At 41.7% G+C, this 15,488-nt stretch overlaps 1 protein-coding gene across 1 annotated transcript; it reads right to left on the bottom strand.

Annotated features, from left to right (window-relative positions):
- Positions 1-3,825: 3,825 nt before the first annotated feature.
- On the bottom strand, positions 3,826-14,439 carry ckmt1 (creatine kinase, mitochondrial 1). Its single transcript, XM_026312076.2, has 9 exons — positions 14,145-14,439; positions 10,855-11,053; positions 9,331-9,426; positions 8,885-9,106; positions 8,031-8,116; positions 6,583-6,706; positions 5,616-5,750; positions 5,367-5,492; positions 3,826-4,717 (listed from the first exon to the last, which is right to left on the bottom strand). The coding sequence occupies exons 1-9, from the start codon at positions 14,288-14,290 to the stop codon at positions 4,604-4,606; spliced, it is 1,248 nt and encodes a 415-aa protein (XP_026167861.1). The 5' UTR covers positions 14,291-14,439; the 3' UTR covers positions 3,826-4,603.
- Positions 14,440-15,488: the final 1,049 nt, after the last annotated feature.

Below are 15,488 nucleotides of genomic sequence, written 5' to 3'. Positions count from 1 at the left end.
TTTAAAATAATTACAGTTGGGTTTGGTGGTTTTATTATGTGTAAATGTATGAAGGAATTTTTACCCTGAACAACAATATAAATTTAAGGGCATCTTGAATTGTTAATGTTGTATTGTTGAGGGGCCTTGTGCCTTCTCTACGTCCTGCTGTAGAGAAACATTCAGCTGCAGGTGTATGAGCATGTCAGCAGGGGGCGCTCTCTGACAGCACAGACCAGTCCCAGTCACTGGGACATATCAGGTAAGTTTCTTTAAAAACATATTCAGCTGACAGTTTTTTAGGTCCACCAGGCTAAAAGAGCTATACAAATGTGTTTCTTCTATTTAACTTAGCCTCACTGTTTTAAATAGTGACCACAATATAGAAGCACATGGCAGAGTATGTACATGCACTATGCTTAAATAGATACACAAAACACAGAACACATTTTATAATTTGTGCATTTCTAGCCTTAAAGGTTTGCATTGATATTTATGCATTGATAAACTCTTTTATGATGCTTTAAGCCACAGTAGATAAAATGTAAAAATCCATGTCTTTTAAAGTCAAATGTGATGTGCAAACTTTGGTTTCTTAACAGACGTGGTTCTCTCTGGAACGCCTCAGAAAGTCAGACCCACAGCTGATTACTGAGCTCTGCTAATCCTTTAAATCAGAGCTGCCCTTCTTCCAGACCAGCCACTGTTTACTGTAAACCTACGGCTGAGATGGAAATGGCAGTTTAGATGAATTTAAGGACCAAATGAGGTTAAAGTGTCCACTTTAATTTTGATTTATGTGTAGAAAAGGTACGGCTGGGCAGTGTCAGTGGAGCAGTGATGAAAGTGTGTGTGTGTGTGTGTTTAGTGAGTGGTGTACAGAAACAATACTGAACCACACAGGCACTTTGAGGAACATCTGTAGTGTTTTAAGGTGCCTGACTGGAAATCTGCTTAAACACTACACCAATACAAGTAAATGTTAGTTATAGTTATGTTATTCTCTAAGTTTCTACAATCACACAGCATGTGTTTATACATCTGACCCAGTTATCTAGTTTAACAAATCCGCCTATAATTCAAGTCTGACTAAGTGCATTTTGAAAAACTAATGGCACTGTTGGCAGTTTGCTGGTTTTCTGCATAAACTGGTGATGAACTGTGATCTGATCTTTACTAAAGTCACAAACACCAACAAACAGACTATTTCTGAGGCAGAGCGTCTTCAGTCTGGAGATGTTACTACCTTAAAGACCAAAAACACAAAGAAAATGTCACCAATCATTTGAAATGTGACATCCAACCTGGCGGGGGCAGTAATACCCCATGGCTGAGTCCAGACTGCGAATTAAAGAAGACGTGCGTAATTCAGCGCAAGCAGCGTTAGCTGATGTGAGCCATGCCTCGCAAAATAGAAATTTCAGAAGACCTGCGATCAAGAGTTGTTGATTTGCATGCAGCAGGAAAGGGCTACAGTATAATCTCACAGACTTTAGATATTCATCGGTCGACAGTTAGACAGATAGTCTATAAATGGAGACAGTTTAGTACTGTGGCCACTCTCCCTAGAAGTGGACGGCCAGCTAAGATCCCCCCAAAGGCACAGCGCAGGATGCTGAAAGAGGTCAAGAGGAACCCCACGGTAACAGCCAAGCAGCTGAAGGATTCACTGGAGCTGGTGAACATCTCTGTTCATGAGTCAACCATCCGCAAAACACTCAACAGACATGGTTTCCATGGGGGGACACGACGGAGAAAGCCACTGCGCTCCCCCCAAAAGACTGGAACAGGCGTGAAGATTTCCAAAGACCACAAGACTCCAGCGACAGGGTCCCGTGGACAGATGAAACCAACGTAGAGCTGTTTGGGAGGAAGAACACAGCACTGTGTATGGCGTAAAAAGAAAACAGCATCCCAGCAGTGAAGTAGGAGCATCATGGGAGCAGCATGATTTGCTGTGCTGCGTCTGGACCAGGGCCACTTGCCATTGTGAAGGGGACAGTGAGTTTATGAAGGTATCAAGAAGTAAATCTATTACAGAATGGCTTCAGAGACTCAGAATCCACCTTTTGGAGTGGCCCATTCAGAGCCCAGACCTCAACCCGATAGAGATCCGGTGAAATGACCTGAAGTGAGATGTTGAGACCAGATGTCCTAATAATATGGCAGAGCTGGAGCAGATCTGTTAGGAGACTGGTCCTGAATTCCTCAGAAGGTTGTGCAGGTCTGACCTACAGCTGCAAGAAGCACCAGCCTGAGGTTATTGCTGTTGGTGGTCCCACCAGCTATTAAACATTGTTCCCATCACTTTGTATGTTTATTGGGTGTATTTAATAAAGACATGACAGCCTTGACTGTGTTTTATCAGCTTAGAAATGTTGTGTTTGTTCATATTTGGGACTTTGCTGAAGGTCAGATCACATTTCATGACCAATTGATGCAGAAAACCAGGAAACTGCAAACGCTGCTTTTACGCTTTCTTGCAACTGTAAATCATTCAAAAGTGGCTTGGTAAAATTAGCAGCAGCAGTTTATCTGGTGTGTCACTGCCTTTACATTATGATATATATTCCCTTTATATTGTATTACCAAGATACCTGAGCATCAAAATAGATTTTTCTATTTCAGGAAACAGAAAAATCTGAGTATTAACTAAATAAGAAGACATTACAATTACATTTTTATTTGTACTTCCATGATTGTTCTATATATATATTCCCACGGTTTCATCATTTAATCACCATTTTATCCCACTGAACAGTTTGTTACAGTACTGTCATCACTATTCAGTCACCCTTTTATCATAGGAGCCTGTGTGTTTTTTTGATGTGCAGCTGTGGGCTGGGCTGCACTCTCCTGCTCTATAGAGATTTGGTTTCTGTTACCCACAAAGCCCCTGCGTTCCCCCACCAGGGAGAGCCTCCCGTTGCCTCTGTGAATCGGTTGCCACGGCAACCCGCTTGCTCCTCAGCAATATCTGGAACAAGCAGGAGGGGAGGTGAGGCCTGCAGTATAATGAGCAATGTGAGAGACAGAAGGGGGGTGAGGATGTATGCATTCAAGACGCCAGACCCTTCCTCAAATCCTCGAACAGAGAGGAATGGATTCCTTCTGCCTCCCAACACCGACACTTGACGTCTCAGCTGTGTCTCCTGAGAACACTGACTGCCTTGTTGTCCTGTCAGCATGGAAAACACTGGAAAAGCTGTTGCTTGTTTCATCACTGGAGACAATAAATTTCCATTCATTCCCAAAGGAACAAAGCACTTGATACAGTTTTCTTGCACAAAAGAGAAAACACTAACATCTTTACTTTTAAGGGGACTAAGATGGACACCAGTTCAGGTTCATAATGGTCAGGTGCAGATTCATCCTATTGAATCTAACAATAAGGCTGTTTTTTGCACTAAATACTATGAAAATACCAAAACAATGTGTTAGGTGCCTCCTAATACTTCGCACAGCTGCAACTGAACTGTGACCAGTGTAGCACCGTGGGACATAATGGAATAATCAACATATCAGCAATAACATTAGTAGGAACAATTCACTGTTGGGTTCTTGGTCATTTCATGGGATTTATTGACAACAGGACGTTTGTAGCTTTAAAGGTTTTAGTTCTGTGTGAAAACAAAAAAGTCAGTGTGCCCGCCTTGCAGCATAATAGTTTTGTTATGCCTCCGACTAAACATTGCCACGTGACTTTTGGGTTCCTTTGGGTTGGTTGCCATGGCTACTTAAAGCTTGCCGGGGCAAAATCCTCCAGGATACCGACGAAATAACGTATGGTTCATGGAGAAACTAAAAAAAGCAATACTCCACCAACTAACGAGAGACAGACTGAGGTACTGTTAAACAGATGACTTCTTTAATAAAACACATTGTAGTGTGACATTCAGTGATGCGCTGGAATGATATTGCTTACAGTACAGAACCCAGCCCAGCCAGGGTGTGTTTTTAACATTACATTTTGACACCAGAGTGTCATTAAACATACAAATTCGCCAAGTTGCTTTAGTTGTACACCGTTCATCAAATCCAGATCCATTAAAAATGGTGAAAAAAAAACTATGTACACACAATCCACAATGGAGAGTATAGCAAATGGATGGACTATACACCAGATAACAGGCATGACCAGTGAACACACAAGAGGAGTGATGGCTGAGTATAAGACATGCGGCAGGATGGGGTTGAGGCAGGGTGAAGCCAGGTTTCGTGGGCTGAGGAGTGGTTTGAGAGCACAGCCATAGATACTGTTGGCCATGCAGACACAGGCAAACTGCCGGACATGTTTGCTCTCTTACAACAACCTACAGCCTGTGCATCCGTTGGCAGTTTTTGCCACCGTTTTAGAGTTTAGTGTGAATTTAAGTTAAAAGATTAAAAAGGCTTCAAATTCATCTGCAACACATTTCAGCCCAATGCAGTAATCTGCGTCTGCATATATGTAGATAACATTATAAAGAGGCATACTGTGGGTAAGGATGGGGTGATTATATTAGTAGTATGAATACATGAGGCAATGACATAGATATGTATAATATCTATGGGCACAGCATGGGGTGTTTGTGCACGTGTGTGTGTGCCCAGATGTTTGTGGGGTGAGGTCAGGGATTAGTGTCTACTTGAACTGCTTGATAGGGGAGGGCACCTTGATGTCCTGGCCTCTCTCCAGTCTCTTCTCACACTCGATTAGGTAGTTGACACCATCGACCACTGTCTGCACCAGCTGGACCTGAGAGGGGGAGACACGTGACACATTGTAATGCTTACATTTAGTTCCATATAGGAAACGAAACCAAAGTAACGTATGATACAAACTACATATATAGAGTTTTCTGTGGCTCTAAAGGTCTTTGTCACACCTGAAGAGAATGCTGACTGTGTTATGTAGAGTTTGAAAGACAAATATGCTATTGTCTGCATTATGGGAAATGTAGGAGGTAAATTGTTTGGAGTTCATACTTGAGACAACAAAGTCAGGGGAGCAGCAACAACAAAAACAACCATTTTGTGCTATAAACATCTGGTACATGTGTTCCAAATCCAACTAACCAAAAATTCATTTGGCAAAGTAACTAGTTTGACAGTTATCAGTACTCTAAATACCTCACTATGGTGCACTACTTCAGTCTGTTGAATATTGGTTTATACAAGGAGGATTTCCTGAGAAAGCATGTGATATTCCCACAGCACCCAGTTTGACACTGATATGTCACACCAAAGACAGGATCACAGACAGGTGCTAGTGGTTAAGAAGCAGCTCCAGTGGAGCAGGTTGGTGACCAGCTGGTTTGCTCTGTGGATGCAAGCTAGATTTTCACTCACAACCTTCATCTTCACTCAGAGCCCACCTCTGTGCATTACTACACTGGTTTCGCTACCTCAGACTGTCCCAGGCGGTCCAGGTTGGAGATGTCGAACACACCACCCACAGCGGCAGTGTCCACACCACCTGTCCCTCGCTTCTGCAGGCGCAGGTTGTCCAGGATTTTACCGAAGCGGGGATCCTGGGAGGTGGGGGAGAGGAGGAAGGTCAGTGCAATTTAATTACTATATTGCTCAATAAGGAATTGTATTTATTCTCCAGGGTATTTGGGGATATCATTCCGATATTCTGAATATTGTGTTACCTTGCTCAGCAAAGGCAGTTTGACATGGACTCCAGCTCTGAGCCCTGTACCCAGGTTGGAGGGGCAGGTGAGGATGTAACCGAGCCTCTCGTTCCACATGAACTCCCAGCCTCGCTCCTGGATCAGGCGCTCCACCTTAGAGAGAGTGAATTAGTTAGAATCATACAACAATCTCTGACCTTTGTCTGACTTGTACATACTGCTCACACACAACAAACTGCTAGTAGCTGTTGATTTTTCATTTTTCAGAGGTGACAGCTAAAGAATGGAAAGTTGCTGAATAGCAGGAATGTTACATGAACTCTGGTGTGAGTGGACTGATACAAACAGCGGTGTAGGGTTGGAGTCAAACTGAAGCTAAGCTAGCTGAGGTTTGTTGTTCAGAGCTGTCGCCCCCTCAGTGTGCGACACTGAAGTACCACTGCTAGTTGCACTTTGCTTAATGGGGAACTTGGAACGCTTGAATAAATAATTTATGTTTGCATGGTCATGTTTGGACAGTTTGACTTTGTGTGTTTGTCTGCAGCCTTTAGTTTCATGGGAGGGCAAAGACTAGAGCACGCAGTCTTTTTGCTTTTGCACCCATACACCATATGCTTCTAGAGAGCATTAATACCTTCCTCTTTGGCTGATGAAATCATACACAGACCAAAGGATGGACACACCTTCTGCTGCTGCAGCCTCAAACTTCAAAATGCTAAGCCCAAGTGGAAAATGGTCTAATAAGATTGAGCACCTTTATTAAAGTGTGTGTGTTGCTGTGCAGATTAAACTGGCCAGTTGGATCATTACAATCTCCTTATTTATGTGTGACATCCTGAAATGCATTGGAAAGATAGTGGATATTGATCAGAGTGAAAATCTCAAGATGATTAAAAGTTAACTCTCCTCTTTCTCGGTCCAAACCACCTTTTCCCTCCCATCACAGCATCTTAAACAACCTTCATGCATACAGGAACAGTCTCACCTCCTTGAGGCCTCTGCAGAATCTGTCAAAGACTCTCTTCATGTTGCCTCCCTTCTCCATGGAGATGACCCTGGTGTGATCCTCCTCATTGATCCAGATCAGGAACGTCTTCTCGTTGTTGTGCCTGCACAGAGGGAAGTTGTACAGAATTGTTCAGCACTAATCTCCTTGGGTTCCTTGTTCTCCCCAGAATCAGAGGACAGACAGTGCAGCACCCGGATGATAGGCAGTTTTTTCTAATCCATTGCCTAGTAAACTCTATTTCCTTTCCACACCTTATGGATGGATTTTGTATAAGAATATGCCAATAGGTGAGATCAGTGATGGGTTTCCTCTCTGAAAGGAGCCATGTGATATTGGAGAGCCCAGCCTGACCAGATTCATATGAAGTGAAAGACGCACAAAGCCACTGTCAGACATTACAGAGGCTTTTTCTGTGCAAACTGACCTCTTTAATGTTGTTAAGAGATTTAATAAGGTAATGGTCAGGGTGCAGAGCCAGCATGTTGGGGTTAGATGACAGAAAGAAGGTGAGAGGAGAAAACAGAAAGTGACAAAGGAGCTTGAAAAAAAAGCAGCCGTGCAAGGCATGTTAAAAATGACCAAAACAAAAACGTTGGACTAGAAGGGATAATGAAAAATGAGAGAAAGTAGAGCATGACATATGTGTAGCAAAAAATGAAAGGAAGAGTGAAAGCCAGAGAAAGAGGTGCCAGCAGACCTGAAAGAAGAGATGGAGGGATGAATGGAAGGTGAATTATTGAAGAGAGGAGAGGAGGGGGTGGCTGACACTGCTCACAGAGGCAGAGAGGAGGGAGGCTGGTGATTGATTGTGGCTGGCTGACACTTTGCACTGGACTGTTCTTAGGAATACACTGAAACTCGATGCTGAGGGAACATTGTCCGCATTGCTAATACACCTTCACCACAGCTCTGCATCAGGGAAATGATAGTGGTGCAGCCACGCCAGGGAAGAAATGAATGGGAAAGTTCACACACATCTTTGCAAAGGACATTCTTTCATTTTTTATTTGCTGAAGTGTTAAATGTGAAAACAATTGAGCACTATCAGACTGCATGTATGGATGATTTCCATTTTCAGCAGCAGAGGAAACGATTCATACGAGCAACATCAGTTCTGTTCTGCCTTTAAATGTTATTTGGAAACGTATTACACTTGAAGTCACCATTTTTAAAATGCACTGAACCATATAGGAACCTCTCAAGAGGTATTTTGATTGAAACTAAAACACCAAATAACAAAACTAAGGCAGCGATTAAGTTGGTTTAACTTATTAGTACAAAATAGGTGCGACACGTTTCACTCAGGTTGCTGATATATGCCTAAAGTCTGTTGTTCCACCTGTAATGAAACTACTGTTTGCCAGTAATATTACCTTGTCTTATTGTAAATACACCCCCACATCGAACCACCATGTTTCACCTACCAAATACCACGGGCATCTGGCCAATCACGAGCCATGCCTGCACATGTCAGGAGGGGTGACACAGGCTTGTCAAACAGGAAGTGGTCCTGTTGTAAATACAGAGAACAGACGTTTTCACCACAGTGTCAACAATGGCTGAAGCAGTGAGAAGTACATTAGGAGTGTTGTCACTGAGAGACTTTAGAATCCAATAGCAGGTTAGTCTTTCCCATTGTGGGCAAGAGAAGAACTGCCAGCACATACCTACTTCTAATTACATGTCATTAAAACTTATTCCTTATTCTTCATTTCCTTCTGCTTAAACTTGAAAGCAAATCCACAGTCTACAGTAGGTTAAATGTGTTTTATCCAAAGTGAGCTACCACAGGCACATTATGTTTTTTATAAGCACAACCTCATTGGGAATCACTAGAGGTTACTATCACATTGCAGACTGTTGCTGTGTGTATCTTCAGATCCCAAACTGTCCACGGGTCCACTGGCAGATTGTGTATAACTATTATTGACCACTATTGTGTTAAAATGACTGATAACAAGATCAATATGTGCAACCTAGATAACTGTTACGTAAGAGAGTTTAGAAAAAATCCTTTGACATTTAACTTCTCTTCTTTCTGTCTTAACTTCAGAAAAGATTTTGATTTTATAAATATAAAAACCAAGCTCCACATAAGGTGAAATACCAACAGCTGGAACATTACATTGTGCATATAATGATAAAAACTGAATTATCACATGACTCTCACTTAAACATACCTACTTTCCAGCTTCATTTGGAAAAAGAAAGTCAAAAGTGGTCAACATGTCTTCATATATAGATCACACATCTGCTGTTACATCCCCAAATCACTCACATCAATGAGCTGTTGCTGCTCCTTCTCTGTCATCTGGGTGAGGCTATAGTACCTCCCAACCAGGTCCCCCTTCAGCCCGGCGAGAGCGTCCACCACCACCCTCTCCACCTCCCTACGCTCTGCCCGGGTGCAGGCGGGGGGTAGGCTCAGCCCCCGGATACTGCGGCCCGTCCTCACCCTGGACGACAGCACGTAACGCTCGTCGAACTGACCCGACTGAATCTGTACCAAAAGCAAGCAGAGGAATATTTCCATATATCTGCACTACATTTCTACATCCAAAGTACAGTCATAGGACGCATTTGGGGTTTTGTTATAAAAATATAACCAAGTGGAAAATAAAACAGAGTGAATCATTATGGTAGGTTTTTTTCTATTAGGTCACCAGCCATCAGAGTAGAGCTCTCTGACAGGAGGCAGCTGTGTGCTGTCAGTGTGAGCAGTACCTTGCTGGAGTCCAAGTCAGTGGGGTGCTTCATAGTGTGGGGGTCATAGCCATTGTGCCTCTCTTTGATGACAGGGTCCAGCAGATCAGCAAATACCTGAAACGGACCCAAACTTTTTATGCATTCATGTATCTGCTACCATTCAGACAAACTGTGTCTGACACAATCGGTCAGAGAGGAAGGAGTATTTCTGGACCACAAGAATGTACCAAAACCAAACTATTATGAAACCCAGCAGTGACTTTGATCTGAGTTCAAAATACATGATTTACTGAAAGTTACATGTTGTTTTGGTTAAGCAGGAAAAGCAATTTGACATGAATCTGTGTTTTTCTGAGAGAGAACATTTCAGCCGTGTATTTACAGGAGCACCGACTTATACACAACATATCAGAGTTTAGAAATTTAGAACTCCCCAAGATATGATTTTGTGTCCAACACACAATCTGAAGCATAATGTTCATGGGGTCATTGGGTTATTTTACAGTCCAACCTATGAATCAATACAGTTTCTGGCTAACCCCAACTCTGTCCACACACTGTGGGTCAAGCATTTCCTGCACTTCTGTTTACTCATCAACCACAGGACTACTACACCCACATGACTTCACCTAAGAGAAACACCCACCCATATACAGAGCACTGACTAATGAGGAGTCATATATTTCTTCATATTTCAAAGTTACTGGATAAACATTAGATAGAATTCTACATACAGGAAAACAAATCAGTTAAATTCCTACCACACAAAGTGGAAACCTCATATCAAACTTGTGACCTCTAAAAGAAGCAGGCAATTAAACTGGAACTCTTAGATCCTCACTATAGAAACATCCCAAAAGAGGTGTCCCAAAAGGCCCCCTCCCTGACTGCTCCCTGTCCTGTGCTATAATACTCTGAAACAGGAAAGGGAGGATAAGGGACTAAATTCCATTAAGTTGCAGTTTGTATAAAAAGGGTCATGTCCTAAGCAGCTTCAGCGATTAAATGATTTTCATCTATGTTTAATTTTTTTGACAGTAGCAAGAGGTTAAGATGGGACTGAAATCCATCCATCCATTTCCTATACCTGCTTATTCCTTAACCAGGGTCATGGGGATCAGCTGGAGCCTATCCCAGCTCTCTCTGGGTGAAAGGCAGGGGTCCACCCTGGACAGGTCCCCAGTCCATCACAGGGCCACATAGAGACAAACAACCTCACACACTCACACTCACTCCTATGGGCAATTTAGAGTCACCAATCAACCTGACATACATGTTTTTGGACTGTGGGAGGAAACCAGAGTACCTGGAGAAAACCCATGGGACTGAAATGCAACTAGCAATTTCTTGTGTCATTACCAACATACATGTAATTTGATTTATTATGGACCTTCAGCCCTTTTCCTCTGAGTTTAAACTTTCTCAGTGTTGCTGCAAACTTGTACTTGTGTCCTAGGGAGGCAATGGACAGCCAGGACTCTTGTATGACACAAATACAGATGTGAAAACCCCTGTTGTGTGTGTTTGAGAAGGTTGTCTGACCTCATAGGACTCCTCGTCTCCTGCCACCATGCCAACCGTCTTAATGAAGGGGTGTCCAGGGTTATCCACGCCTGTCTGGATGGCCTGGTCCAGTGTGAAACCATTGGGAGTGGCTTTATCGCTCAGCTTGGCATAGATGGCAGGTGTCAGGTTACTGGCCATGCAGTTGTTGTGTTTGCGCAAGTCAGGGTACTCCGCACTGCACAAATACAAACCCAAGATAACATTAGCTGCATTGGTCTTTGATAGAGAAAAGTCCAGTAGCACCGTGGGCACAGGTTAATCACAGAGCTGTGTCCTTGGAGCAGGTGTGGAGTGACTCAGACCTCCACGTGGCATGTACAGTGCTGGTTGTGGGACACCATGCTGTACAAGACGTCAACTAAATCAAACACAGATGATGTGGCCCACAAGGGACATGAGGCTGGCACTATCAGTCACCACTGGCATTGTGTAAAATGATGATTGTCATATATATGAAGACAAACGAATGTCTTTGGCTGGAAATAAAAAACGGTGCATGAAACTGAGAAGCAGAAAAAAACAGTAGAGTATATGGTGCCAGTGGGTTGACTATAATCAATGTTTAAATCAAACATTGATTTACACTTAAACTGTTAATGGCTCTTAAAAGTGCCATTAATGTAGTAGGGACTTTCAGATTCACAGTAACTACGGACTAATTCACCTTTGTGCTTTCAGACAGACTGATATGGAAAAACAGAAAGGGACTGGCCTTTATCCAAACAATCCACTTTCTTAAGGCCAAGGATGGAATGAGGAGACTAAAACTGCAGAAGCAGCACACAATTAGCAGCTTATGGATTTCTGCTTCCTCCTGTGTTCCAAAATAAAAGAAATGCTAAGCTCTTTAAATATAAATGATACTGTATTACTGGCTCTTATATGACTATGCAGTACATACTGTAAAACTGTTTTCCATGGATGGACCCTGTTTTACTTAGTCGGTATTCTTAAACTTTCCATTTCCATCATTGCACAGAGGAGCTTGGCTTCTTATTTTATTCCTGCTCTGTTACACAGTGACACACGTTCCTCTTTCATTTGCAACAATTACTTGAGCAGATGGTTAACACTGTCATGATGCTGTCAGAGGCAGGAAAACAGACAGCTACAGATACAAAATGTGGATCCAGTGCTGGCGAATGGTGCCAGTCACAGTCGGATAAGGATCATCCAATAATTTGCACATTTGTGTCTGTTTTCATTACAGGATTTAATAAGTCCTGTGGCATTTGTCCAAAAACAAGGATAAATGGATACTTGGTCACTGGTGGATGTCATGCAGGGTGATATACTTATTTCTAAATTATTATTTTAATCAAAAGTGCTGCAGTTAATAATCAAAAAACACCCAGTAGTGTCAGCCCTAATCAGCACAAGTACTATTTTATTAGAGCATTCTGCTTCATTGGTGCAGTGGTTAGCATTTTCCCCTCACAGCAAGAAGGTTCCAGGTCCAAATCTAAATCATCAAACCTGGGGCCTTTCTGTGTGGAGTTGACATGTTCTCCCTGTGCCCACATGGGTTTTATCTGGGTACTTCAGCTTCATCCCACAGTCCAAAGACATCCTTGTTTGGTGCACCAGTGTAACTGTGAGTATTGGTCTCTATGTGAATTATAAACTGGTGATCTGTCCAGGGTGTGCACTGTCTCTTGCTCAAATGTCATGCAGGATGCAGGACTTTGTACTTGAAACACAGTATTTTACTGTGATATTACATTTAAAGTAAGTACCACTGGCCCCACTTTGATATTAGTACTCAATACTTTTTTAGGATTATACTGTATTTTGTTTTTTTACTCTGATTCTGAAAAATAAGTGGTAACTAAAACCATCAATTAAACATGGTGGAGTAAAAATTACAATAGTTGCATCAGAAATGTAGTGAAGTAGAAGTTGAACATAGCATAGAGTATAAAATGGAAACCAGAGATGCCCACAAGTCATTTCTTGCAATTCCAAGTCAAGTGTCAAGTCTCTGATGTTTGAAATGAGTAATCTATCATCCACAACGTGTTGTCCAAACTGCTTAGAAAACTGCATTGGTATATTGAAGGAATTCAAAGCATGTACTGCACTGTCTTCACTCTTTTATCTATCAGCAACAGCACTGATTAGCTGTTTGCTGTATGATCATCCTGTATGAAAAAACACACTTCCCAGCTACAGAATTAGGTAAATGATGTAAACTACTCATTTAAGTCCATATGTGTAATAGTTATCTTAGTGTGAAGAAGTTCACTTTGAATGCATGATGCATTGTGTCGCTCTCTTTGACACTGAAGTCACCTCTGGGAATGGTGAGCTATTCAACTCATCAGAGTAATTATGCATTTTGTGTTACCCTCCACCACTGACCTGCATAAAGTCAGTATTTCTTTGTTTGATCTTTTCTCTAACCACAAACTAGTTTCCTGATTAATACAAAGGTTGGATGTGTCTGACAAAAGGGGATTCAGGTTACTCATACTGTCACTGCTGCTTATTTAAATCATCACAGCTGAATGAGGAAAACACTAAACCAATCTCTCTCTCTCTCCAAACCAATGTCACCAGCTTGATAATCAAGAACATCTGTGGAGGGAAAACATGGCTGTTTGTGTAAAGACTGACTGAGCTGCTGCTTCAGTGTGACCGGTGTGTGAGCATTATGCAACAGTCACCAGGTTTTATATGAGGGCAGCAGATAACAGCTCACTAATCTGTATATATATACACACCTATATGCTCCGCTTTATCAGCCATGAGGGCGTGTGATGGGACACGTACGCATCCCTGCACAGCCCCTCGGACCCATCCATCCTACATGCATGCAGCATACATGAAGCTGCTGTTTCATCCTGACAGTCCGGTGCACAAGCAAATCAGCCTTAACCAGGTTACCTTATTTATCACAGCATATGATTTAGAGATTAAACCGATAGTTTTTTCCATAAACGCTGCATTAACTGTTTTTAAAGAAGCGCTTTCATACAATTACTCCCCCACCCCTCCCCTTTCAGAAAAAAAAATCACTATACAAATTCTGTATATGTTTTTCCTACATTATGCCTGTGTGGAAACAAACATGGCACTAATATTAATAATCCCATTATTCACTTTAGCCGCTGTGGTAATCTACTTTACGATGCGCCTTCAGCGCTCTTAAATGCATCGTATGTTCTGCTCGTTTGAAGCTGGTTCCTGCTGCTGTGGTGGTTTAACCCCAGGTGTTTTTCTAAGACCATGAAACAGACACACGGACACCGGCGGGGTAACGTTACCTCGCTGGGTACCTCCGGCGGACGGGCACCCCGGCGCTGACGTGTTCCCGGTGCAGCAGAAACCCAGCTGTGACCGAGCCGCCCACCAGCGACAGGATCCCGAGGTTTCTCTTGGAGGACAGGATCCTTGAGAAGCTGCTGGCCATTTTTGGGTTATTTCCACGGTCGCACACAGGGAGGGACAGGTGGACGAGGGTGTCGGAGGTGAAGTGTCTCTGATGGAATGAACTGACGGAGCCCCGCGTCAAGGAGACAGAAGAGACCGGAAATGACCTAGAGGTACAAAATAAAAGCCCAGCCTAAAAGACACAAATGGTCACAGGCAGAGCTGTAGAGAAAACTGAGTAGCGACTCTTCCACAGGCGGAGATATTTCTGACCAGCTTCCGGATTATGGAGACTCCAAATTTCCAAACATGATCCAATACGTGTTTATCTCTATTGTTTCTTATATGCAATTATCATGGAGATCAAAATGCATATCCTATATAAGATGCCCCTTTATACAATAGATACATTTATTTATTTATTTTTTGCATGTGCTCAGGGTAGTCAATATTTGTTTTATATTTTTTTCTATATTTTATTACTTTTATACCCAAAGACTTTCTGACATTTGCTTATTTAGACTAGGCTCAGTTATTTAATTAGGGTAATGTGGCAGCTCGTTTAATAATATGCTTGATTTATGTATTTGTTGAAGCTGAAGGCTTTAGCTAGATCAGCTCACACCACTAGGTAGCTAGTTGGAGAAAAGAACATGTCATCAAATATTAAATATATCTCATATCAATTATGATGTGCTGGGTATCGGCGGCTTTGTGATCTGTTTGCTGGAATTTTTTTCGCCTGAAGGAAATTTATTTGACTTTCTTTTAAAAACCGAATATCTGAACAGCTGGAGAGCTTGCAACATTGGTATTTGTACGCATTCATGAAGTGCAGCTGATTCAGTTGTGTCTCAATCATGAGACACAATTGAGACATAACTGACACATTATTAGTTATGTCTGTGAGATTTCAGTGAATTGCTTCTGCATTTTCATATATATATATATATATATATATATATATATATATATATATATATATATTTTTTTTTTTTTTCTTTTTTTTCATTTCATTTTCCATATTCAATTACTAGCTTAACATGTTTGCCCTGTTACAAAATATATATGTATGTATGTACGTATATATATATATATATATATATATATATATATATATATATATACGTACATACATACATATATATTTTGTAACAGGGCAAACATGTTAAGCTAGTAATTGAATATGGAAAATGAAATGAAAAAAATGAAAAAAAAAAAAAAAAAATATATATATA

The sequence above is a fragment of the Mastacembelus armatus genome, chromosome 6 (genome assembly GCF_900324485.2).
Source record: "Mastacembelus armatus chromosome 6, fMasArm1.2, whole genome shotgun sequence".
Classification (NCBI taxonomy): Eukaryota; Metazoa; Chordata; class Actinopteri; order Synbranchiformes; family Mastacembelidae; genus Mastacembelus; species Mastacembelus armatus.
This window is presented reverse-complemented; position numbering and strand designations above follow the sequence as displayed.